The 11,138-nt window shown below is 38.9% G+C and overlaps 1 protein-coding gene across 1 annotated transcript in view; it reads right to left on the reverse strand.

The window, feature by feature from the left end:
• HAO1 (hydroxyacid oxidase 1) overlaps window positions 1–9,822 on the reverse strand; it is a 47,471-nt gene extending 37,649 nt beyond the window's left edge. The window contains exons 1-2 of the mRNA XM_042930163.1: window positions 9,686–9,822; window positions 2,119–2,270 (exon numbers count right to left, since the gene is read on the reverse strand). Of these exons, the coding sequence (XP_042786097.1) occupies window positions 2,119–2,270; window positions 9,686–9,822 (289 nt within the window). The remainder of the gene's footprint in view (window positions 1–2,118; window positions 2,271–9,685) is intronic.
• Between the last annotated feature and the right edge of the window lie 1,316 nt (window positions 9,823–11,138).

Here is an 11,138-nt window from a genome sequence, read left to right on the forward strand (position 1 = left end):
TTTCTACCATTTATGAGTTGTGTGATTCTGGGCAAGTTATTCATCTGCTGCATGTCTCAGTTTCCCAGGTGTAAAATGGGCTTAATATAGTACTATTCTTTGGGCTGCTCTGAGGATGGATTCTTTAATATTTGTTCATCTGTTTTGTTTCTAAAATTCCACATATGAGTGAAATCATATATTTATCTTTCTGACTATTGTTTGTAACTGCTTTTTAAAAAACATGCCACAACATTTTTCCATACCACCACACTCTTTCTCTCATATCACTAAAAAAATTGATTTCATTTTTAATGCACCCTATTTTGTTTTACAACCAATCTCCAAATATGGGGACATTTGGGTTTTTCTTTTTTCTAACTTTTCTCCTATTAAAAATAACAAAGGCAGGAGAATCCATGCAGAGATGTTATTCTTCAAAGTCATAATTATTTCCTTGCAATGCCTAGAAGAGGACTTACAGCATCACATGGAATTCATACTTTAAAATTTTGATAAACAATTGTCAAACAATTTTCTAGAAATATGATTCCACCTTACACTCTTCTTATCAATATTTGAAAACAACCGCATCACACTGTATAACCTGAAAATGGTAATTTGATATTCAGAAAATAAAACATATAGTTATAATTTATATGCATTTGATAATTGGGGAAATTGAATACTTTTCATATGTTTATTGGCCATTTTTATGTGTCCATTTATGAATCTCCTATTTGTCCTTTTCCACTTATATCTCTTCATCTATTTGGGGTTAGATGTTATTTCATTATTCAAGTATAGGGGCTTTTCACACAGAAATGTCATTAACGCTTTGCAGCCTCATAATTTCAATTTGTTTTGTTTGCCACTTGTTTTATCAATTTTTGTAGAACTTTGACAGCATAGAAGTTTCTGGGTTCTTGTGTTGATTTGTTGGCTTTTGTTTTAATGGTTGTTGTCTATGGCCTTTGAAAGCCATAAGAAAGGAAAGGCCTTTCTTATTCCAACTGTAAATAGACAGATACTGGTTTTCTTCTCCTCCTCCCTTCTCCTTCTCCCTGCCCATATTTCAGGTTTCTCATAGACAAATGGCTGGGTCCTAAGGCCACTTCTCTGTGTGTGGTCCTAGAATTAAAAAAAAAAAAAGTTCTAGACTCTAACCTAAGTCTGTCCAGCAAAATCTCACTCTGTCATGCTGATGTCCCTAGCAGAATTCTATGGTAGACATTTCAAGAAGGGAAGTAAATCCATAAGATCGGTAATACTTAGAACTGAAATGCTTTAAAATAGTATTTAGTTCCCGCTCCTTGGGCCTGAATTTCCTGACCTGCTTAGTATCAAAAGAAGTCAGATAGGAGTTTTATAGGAGGTTTTGAAGTTGGGGGGGGGGGGTGGGTAGATTTATCACTGTATATACCTTTTCAAATGTTCATGGTTGCTAGGGGACTGAAAGTTAATAAATTAGCCCTAAGAAGGAATTTCTTTACATCATATTTGAATTTCTCATCTCTCTCCTAAGGCAGTTAGAAATGCTCTATTGGGAATCTAACCCATTCGTAAAACAGAATCATGGTCCAAAGCCATGGCAGAAAATGCAACCAACCAGGTCACTGCATTTGCTGTTTCCCTGTGAGATTCACATGGTTTGGGGAAGCAGGAAGGGCTTTGAAATAAGGTAGCCATGAGGTTGAATCCCATCTCTGCCACTATGTTGCTGTATGACCATGGGTGAGCCAAGTCAATTTCTCAGACCTCCATTTTCTGAAATACGGGTATTAATACACATAATATAACTAAAAGCTATTGAACCACCACTCTGTGCAAGGCACTATTTTAAGTGCTTTGTTTGTGCAAATTCATTTAATCCTGACAGTAACTTGAGGAGGTGGGTACTATTTTTATCCCTATTTTGCAGCTGATAAAACTGAGGCACAAGTATCTTGCCCAGAGTCATACAGCTAGAAAATAGAGGAGCAGAAGGTGCAAAAACAGGTATATTAATGGCAGAGTCAATGAGCTTAGTTTTTGTGAGTATAAACATATCTACGGAAGTGCTTGCTTGATGCATACACAGAAAAGAGTCACTAAATGTTAGTGCTCTTCTGTCCTTTTGAATGAGGACTTTCTTCCTACCTCGCACAGTTGCAAGCTCCCCGTCCACGTGAGCCATGCACTGCATGGCAGTAGCCCCAACGCATATTGGCATGCTGACCCTCTGTCCCAAAACAGAAGTCGACAGGTCTATTTCAGCAACATTCCGGAGCATCCGCGGATACAGCTTCCATCTAGAATTTTTAAAAAAGAGTTTCAGAATTTTAAAATCATAACCAAAGCTTTGACATTACATTTTAGTTTAAAAAGAGAAAATATTCTTGTATTTTTCCCACCCAGCAAATAACAAAATTGAAGGAAAAGGGGCAATTTCAATGCTTGTTAAGATAGCATGTTAGCAATAAGATAATAATGAATTTCACAAGCTATCCTTCTTAGTGAGGTGTAGTTAACATATGTAGGATTCACCCACGTGAGTGTCCAGTTTGGGAAGGTTTGTCAAATGCATGCAGTCGTATAAGTGCCAAGACAATCAAGAACAGTTCACCATCTTTAAAAATTTCCCCATTTCCCTTAACAGTGAAACTCTGTCTCCCACCAACCCCCTCACAACCACCGATATTTTTTCTGTCCATATAGTTTTACTTCGCAAGAACATATAAATGGAATCATAAAGTATGTAGCCTCTTGAGTCTGCCTTCTTTCACTTAGCACAGTGCATTTGAGATTCATCCATGTTGCCATGTGCATCTATAATTTGTTCCTTTTGGTTGATGAACAGTATTCTTCTGTACAGAAGTACCACAGTCTGTTTGCCCATTCCCCAGCTAAGAAATATTGGGAACATTTCCAGTTTGAAGCAATTTTATTTTTTTTTATTTTTTTTTCAATATATGAAATTTATTGCCAAATTGGTTTCCATACAACACCCAGTGCTCATCCCAAAAGGTGCCCTCCTCAATACCCATCACCCACCCTCCCCTCCCTCCCACCCCCCATCAACCCTCAGTTTGTTCTCAGTTTTTAACAGTCTCTAATGCTTTGGCTCTCTCCCACTCTAACCTCTTTTTTTTTTTTTTCCTTCCCCTCCCCCATGGGTTTCTGTTAAGTTTCTCAGGATCCACATAAGAGTCAAACCATATGGTATCTGTCTTTCTCTGTATGGCTTATTTCACTTAGCATCACACTCTCCAGTTCCATCCATGTTGCTACAAAAGGCCATATTTCATTCTTTCTCATTGCCACGTAGTATTCCATTGTGTATATAAACCACAATTTCTTTATCCATTCATCAGTTGATGGACATTTAGGCTCTTTCCATAATTTGGCTATTGTTGAGAGTGCTGCTATAAACATTGGGGTACAAGTGCCCCTATGCATCAGTACTCCTGCATCCCTTGGGTAAATTCCTAGCAGTGCTATTGCTGGGTCATAGGGTAGGTCTATTTTTAATTTTCTGAGGAACCTCCACACTGCTTTCCAGAGCGGCTGCACCAATTTGCATTCCCACCAACAGTGCAAGAGGGTTCCCGTTTCTCCACATCCTCTCCAGCATCTATAGTCTCCTGATTTGTTCATTTTGGCCACTCTGACTGGCGTGAGGTGATATCTGAGTGTGGTTTTGATTTGTATGTCCCTGATAAGGAGCAACGTTGAACATCTTTTCATGTGCCTGTTGGCCATCTGGATGTCTTCTTTAGAGAAGTATCTATTCATGTTTTCTGCCCATTTCTTCACTGGATTATTTGTTTTTCGGGTGTGGAGTTTGGTGAGCTCTTTATAGATTTTGGATACTAGCCCTTTGTCCGATATGTCATTTGCAAATATCAGTTTGAAGCAATTTTAAATAAAGCTGCTGTAAACATTTATGTAAATGTTTTTGTGTGAACATAGCTTTCATTTCACTTCCTCCAGGTCATTTTGAAGATGGTATACAAAAACATGGATTAGATTATAATTTAAGAAGAGGGGTACCCGAGTGGCTCAGTTGGTTGAGGATCTCACTTTTGATTTTGGCTCAGGTCATGATCCCAAGGTTGTGGGATTGAGCCCTGAGTCAGGCTCCTCACTGAGAGTGGAACCTGCTTAGGATTCACACACACACACACACACACACACACACACACACACACACTCTCTCTCTCTCTCTCTCTCCCTCTCTCTCTCCCTCCCCTGCTGCCTCTCTCCCCAACTTGTGCACTTGCTCTCTCTCAAAAAAAATTAAAAATTAAAAAAAAGATATATTATGTACAGTTTGTCCTTTTTGTTTTTTGTTTTTCTTTTCAAATTACAGACAGTAACTTCAGGTAATTACTTTTAAATTTTAATGTGGTGCAGTGCCTGGGTGCCTCAGTCTGTTAAGCATCTGATGCTGGCTCAGGTCATGATCTCATGGTTGGTGAGTTTGAGACCCAGGTCAGGCTCTGTGCTGACAGCTCAGAGCCTGGAGCCTGCTTTGGATTCTGTGTCTCCTTCTCTATCTGCCCCTCCTCCACTCACACTGTCTCTCTTTCTCTCTCTCTCTCCAAATTAAATAAACATTAAAAAAACTTAAAAAATAAAATTATAATGTGGTTTCCTCAAAATTCTTAAATGGAAGTCAGTATCCACTGAAGTATGGTGATGAGGGAAGATAATTCTTTTTAGTTTAATTGTGCATTTTCTTCTAAAAGGGTATTTGGCAGAAACTGGACTTTTGGCTTGAAGAATTTTTGACTCCTGAACACGATCTTAAATGACTTTTCCTGCAATTCTTTTGTGTTGTAATGAAAACTATCAATAAACCAAGAACCACAAACTTTACTAGTAAAATTTACAGGAGAACAAGTTCTCTTTCCTCTCAGCGAAATTTATATGTCCTATTTGTTCAGGATTATTTTTCTCATTAGTAACTCATTAGAACTGAAGAAAATACAGCCGTCTTTCTAATGAGCACTAAGAAACAAAAATGTGTGTAACACATACATACATACCTAACCAGCCCTCACCTTTTATACCTAGATTTTACTTTGCTTCCAGAGAGAACAAGATTTTTAGTTAATATACTGAAGTGTGATTTAGAAATGTAGTAACCAAAATAAATTGAACCTCCAAGGTCTTAACTGGAGCCTACTTCCTGTAGTGGAAGAAGAAATTCTGCCTTCATGTTGCTTTGGGTCTGTAATCTAACCCTTCCCCACATAATAAAGTAAAAACATCCAGCCCTTGAAAAGCATAATAAAGAAGTTTTACTGTGTGATTTCTCTGCAATTCCTTTGAACATCATAATTGTCATTATTTTCTGTCACACCACATGCTTTGCTGCTGGAAGTCTTTTCTTTTGGACTGACCCTCACAGCATGCTTCTTTGATCTCCATTTTGAAGGGGGAAAGGCAGAAGCCTTGAAGAGAGTTTTTATTACCAATCATCTCTAAGTGTATTATGAGAATGAGAGAAAACGATTTTAATAGCAGCTGTTGGCCTTGGAAGGCATTAATATTTACTTAGAGCTGAGGAAACAATGAAAGCTTTTATGAAGAGCACACACAGAGCTGCTGGGCATCGTGTGTGTGTGTGTGTGTGTGTGTGTGTGTGTGTGAGAAAGGACATTGTTAAATGTTAATTCCTATGTAGAAGGCAAGGCTCAACCCTTCTATCTCCAGACAGTAGCTTTATTTATGCTTGTCCACGTGGTGGCGCAGTCCCTTTAATAACTGTGTTCTTGGCTTTCCCACACACATTATTTTCTGTTCTGACGGTGACATTACGGAGACTCACCAACCAATGCACAAAATGCAAGTTTCAGGCAAAATTATATAAGATCAATGGAGTGGGAAGTGTATGTTCTCTAAAAAGTTTTCCATTTTTTGATATTTTCCAAAGAACAATTACAACTAACCTTGTCAAGTAGTTCCAATAGCTTTCCGAGTCCCACCTGACTCCACCCCCAATAGAAGTGATTTTTTTTTTCACAGTCTTACATCAAATAGTAGCTGAATATAACCTTGGACTGTGCTCTTGTGAGACCTCCACTTTGGAAAAAGGATATGAAGATGGACAAAACAATTGAACCAATCAAATAATAAACCTCTTTCGAAGGATGGAAAATAAGATGACCGAGTAAAGGAAGTAGGGGGTAAAGGTGGGGATCTTTTCACAGAACTTTTGACCCACACTTCACATCCAACAAAAGCCTCACATTTAATTTACAAAAAAATCTGGTGATATACACACTCCCCAAGATGGGATACTGTATTTGAAGGAAGACACTTACCACCCAGCTGTAAAGCCAAGTGCTGTTACTGAATCCCATCAACTGAACACAGTGAATTAATGTTTCATAAGTCCTGTAAGATGATTATACTGCAGTCCAATTTCTTCACATTAATTGTTTACTCTAAACTATTTAAAGCAAATAAAATGTATGTAAATACGTATACAAAACAGCACAATTTTTGTAATCTTATTTTTAAAACATTTTTTAAGTTTTTTATAGAGAGACACAGAGAGAGGGAGAGCAGGGGAGGGGCAAAGAGAGAGGATCCCTAGCAGGCTCTTCACAGTCGGCACAGAGCCCAACTTGGGGCTCAAACTCGAACATTGAGATCATGACCCAACCCGAAATTGAGAGTCCGACGCTTATCCGACTGAGCCACCCTGGCGCCCCTGTAATCTTATTTTTTACCCTTAATTCTTAATATTGTGACATCTTTAAAACATTTAATTGGATCACTATCAACCTGTGAGGCACTGCAATAAAGGAATAATGACATCACTTTATCACCTGTTATCTAAAAGAAAATCACCCCATTTTCAGTGTCAGTAAGTGACACAACAGAAAAGAAAGGAGCTTCATTTTCTAACTTCATCAGGACTTCTAGACACCCAAATTATAGAATTAAGTTTCCACTAGTGATGATTTCACCAGAAGCCACAAAGTGCAGACCATGGTTGAGAAGGATACACTGAGTTAATGTGTAAGAGAAACAACATACTGTGTGTGTGTGTGTGTGTGTGTGTGTGTGTGTGTGTGTGTTTAAGTTAACTCCAATCAGGTCATGATGATTCCAATCATGCAAAATGTTGCAAGCTAACACCTACTGTTCTCGAAATGTTTACAATAGGTAACTTTGTTCTTCAGTATGGTTCCATCTATTTGACTTCATGTGTCTTTTTGTATTTTATTTTATTTTATCAGTTTTTAGCCATGATAACATTAGAGTCGTAAGTCTTAACCCAGAAACGTTTACAAGCAACTGCTAGGTCACATAAGTGAGCCATATCCCCAAAACTCCAAAATGTGATTGTCAGAGCTGAGCACAGAGAGATAACAGCTGTCACTGTGAATGACCTTTTGTTGTGCTTGTGGGAGGGAAAGTGTACACATTTCATAAATGTCTTTAAAATGCCCTGACACTGTGTCACAACAGGTTATCTGAGGTTTGGTTGTTTTGCAGTCTTCATTTGAATCAGAATGAGAGAGTTCAGATTGATTTCCTTCATCCCGTCAACCCAAAGCCACCACAACTCTGGCAGAAAATCTATTCTTAGTTCCATGTGATCAGCTCAATGATACAAGGTGAGGAATGAAGGGTCACCCAGAAAGTTACACAAGAAAAGAGGAATTGAGGTGTTAGATAAGCAATGGCCGCTAACGTTTGTTGCAATATAAAAACTCTTCAAATGGTTGATCATAAAATAGCATCAGCCAACCTCCAGAGAAAGTTGATTAATCCATGTTTTTTTCCTTTTCAAGCTGAACAAAAAGGAAAGATCAAGGTTCATGGAAAGGATTGCATTGCAAACACTTTCTCATTATCTATGCTCTGTCCTGAAGTTACTGAGTACATGCACAGGGTGGGAATACTTACTGGAGTACCATGAAACCCACACAAGCATGAGGCACTCTTCCAGTCCACAACTTGGAAGTCAACAATGCCTTCTATGTCTGACAAAGTTTCCAGAATTTCTAGGGTTGCAGAGGTGCCTGTATGTGCTGCACCCCTTTGCTCTCTCTTTAAGGCCTCTATTTGGCCAGTTGTTCGGGGTACATTTTGCATCAATTCAACCCACCAGCATTATGGAAGTCAAAGGTCAATGTGCATCCATTGGAATGTAAGCACCTATGAACAGGAGCTTTGTCTGGCTCATTGCTCTATCCTCAGCATGTAGTAGAGAACCTAGCCTATAGAGATTCCTAATAAGCATGAGTCCATTAATTAAGTAGCATGAGCGGAAGGGTGTTAAAGGGGGTTTGAGGAAATAGATGGTCACCTGAGCATTATGACATAAGAAATGCAAGGAGACACCAACTCCATACACCTGTCAAGGGCCTGAAATTTCCTTGGTTAAAATAACCTTTTTGGGTTAAAGTGTTGTTTTCAGGAAATTACAAGGAGGTAAGCCGTATTACCCGGTGAACGGAGCTGCTATTGGGCCCAGGAAGGGACATCTTCCAGGAACAGAAAAGTTTGGAGAGACCCAGAATGTTAAATGATTGAAAAAGATCATACAGAATTTTAAGCCCCTCCACTCTTAGCCAAATTTTCCCTTTCTGTGGCTCTTCCAGCATTGGTGGAGCTCATGTGGGTTCCAGGGAAGGACTGAGACAAAGTCAAGGCTTAGAGAAGTTTGGGGGAGGCCCCATCCTTCACCTCATTCTCAGACTCCTGAGAGTACATCGGTGCTGTTTGCCAGGGACCACCTTGGTTAGAATCATCTCATTTTTCCTAATTTACACATAGAAAAGTGATTTTTGAGAGATTTTCCTCTAGACAGAAGAAGCCAAGCAGGAAAGCAGATTCTTTCTTCTGGATATTTTCTACCCTTTTTCTTTAATTTATCACCATCAATGAACACCCACAATATTCACTAGCTTTACTAAAGGCTATAATGTAAGATGGATGAGCCTGAGAGAGTATAGTGTATGGGGGGTTCTCCTCCCCTACTCCAGCAAATAAACCGTTTTGTAACTGCTGAGAGAAAAACACTCCTTTAAAGTTATTTTGTTTATTGTTTTTATTACAAACAGAAAACATAAACCGTGACACCTACCATCTTGTGCTTTGAAATATGAAAGGCAAGGGAAAACTAATTTGGAAACAGAGGTAGGTGAAGCACTTTGGATGATGGATGAAACAGCAACGTTGAAAGATTAATGTTATATAGACAAATTGAAATCTAAAGTGAAAGTTGAGACAACAATAATCAAAATGAATGATAAGGGAAAGCCAGCAGGATGGGAACATTTGAGGCAAAATCCGATCTGGTTTAACCAGATAAGATGGCTATCTTGAACCTAGTGCTAACCACTTCCTACACCATGCTCATAGACCCTCACTGTCCAACTCAGAGAAAAAGAAAATAGAGTCTTTAGAATGCATCACTATTTCTATACGTAGTCAAATTAATTATCCACATAATTCCATGTGAGGACAATTAGGGTTGGCTTTTTCAGTCAATGGTTTGAGATTCCCAGGCTTGGGATATTTTTAAACAGTTTGATAGCCCAAAATTTCTCACAGGCCCAAGAATTGTTCCCTCTCTACTAAGCATCTATCTAGACAGATAATTTCACATCATCAACATTAAAACCTGAGGTCTTATTTTGGTAGAATGTCTTCGTGTAATTACAAAAAACATGATTTAAAAATAAATAAATTTTCTTACCTGGAAAATGCTGCAACATTATCAGCCAATGTTTCTTGATCATTTGCCCCAGACCTGTAATAGTCATATACAGACTTCTGAAGTACTGATTTAGCATGTTGTTCATAATCACTGATACAAACTAACCGGGTAAACATTTTCACAGTTTATTCCAAACCCAAGATTTGGGATTTTTTTTCCTGCATAGCATTCTATATCTTGATAATTTCACTATCTGTTAATTATTAATAGACTTTTTCCAAAGTTCAGATTTATTTCTCTGTTGCTTACATTAAGTGAGCAAATATGTGCTTAGATTTTGCAATTTCATGTAACAGCTGTCTGCCAAAGAACAGCCACATCTAAGCCATGAGGAGGGCCTGGGGAGGAGCAGAAGGGGATTAGCTGTTATATCAAAACTGAAGGATCTAGAGAAGTACTTGCATGACCCCTCTTGGCTCAGTTCTAACTAAGGCTGCTTCTTTCACACAATATGTATGTTTGCACTTTGCTTGGAACCTAGAATGGGCTGCTGGCTCAGTTTTCTTCCACATTTGGACCATGAACATATCATGTGACAAAGAGCTTATAGAATGGAGGATCTGTAAAAATAGGGTCTCTATGTAATACGATTTCAGCTGATTACAAAAATTTGGCTTTAGCAAGGAACAGTAAGCCCACATTTAACAGCTGATTCTTTGATGTTTATTTATTTCTTTTGAGAGAGAAAGAGTATGCACGTGTGAGTGGGGGAGGGGCAGAGAGAGAGAGAGAGAGGGAGGGAGGGAGAGAGAGAATCCCAAACAGGCTCCACACTGTCAGCACAGAGCCCAACAGGGGGCTCCATCCCATGAACGTTGAGATCACACTTGAGATTACACTTGAGATTACAACCGAGCTGAAATCAAAAGCTGGATGCTCAATAAACTGAGCCACCAGGCATTCCTACAGCTAATTTTAAAGAGTCTTGTCTCACTCTGGGGAATATGTAGAGAGGTGCCATTCCAAAGACCTTGTGGTCTCCATCTAAAATTTCACTCAATCATGGAATACTTGGGGGAAGATTTGAATTAGAAAAAATGGCTTTGACATCAGTCAGACCTGGGTTTCAGTCCAGGAGTCTCCACTTTAAGCTGCTCACCAGCCATTCAGCAGCTGCATTCCAACTGCCTGTCTCTGCACAAGAATGTTCTCTTAGACTTGGACCCTACTTTTCTATCCACTTGTCATACCACAGTGCTATGGAGTCAATGCTCTAAGGGACAGCCCTCCATCAAGTCTTCAATCAAAGACTCAAGGGAGCTGGTACATAAATACCCATAAATATCCCTCCTTGGTGTGTATTCTCTGTTGCAGCCTTCAGTTGCCCACAGTATGAGTTGGTTGCTAAACCACCCTGTGGGCTCACTTTCCTACCCCTTAATTTAATTAAAAGCTTTAAGCTGTCAGGGTTGGGCATTGAATTGAACATAGG

This window comes from Panthera leo, chromosome A3 (genome assembly GCF_018350215.1).
Source record: "Panthera leo isolate Ple1 chromosome A3, P.leo_Ple1_pat1.1, whole genome shotgun sequence".
NCBI lineage: Eukaryota > Metazoa > Chordata > Mammalia > Carnivora > Felidae > Panthera > Panthera leo.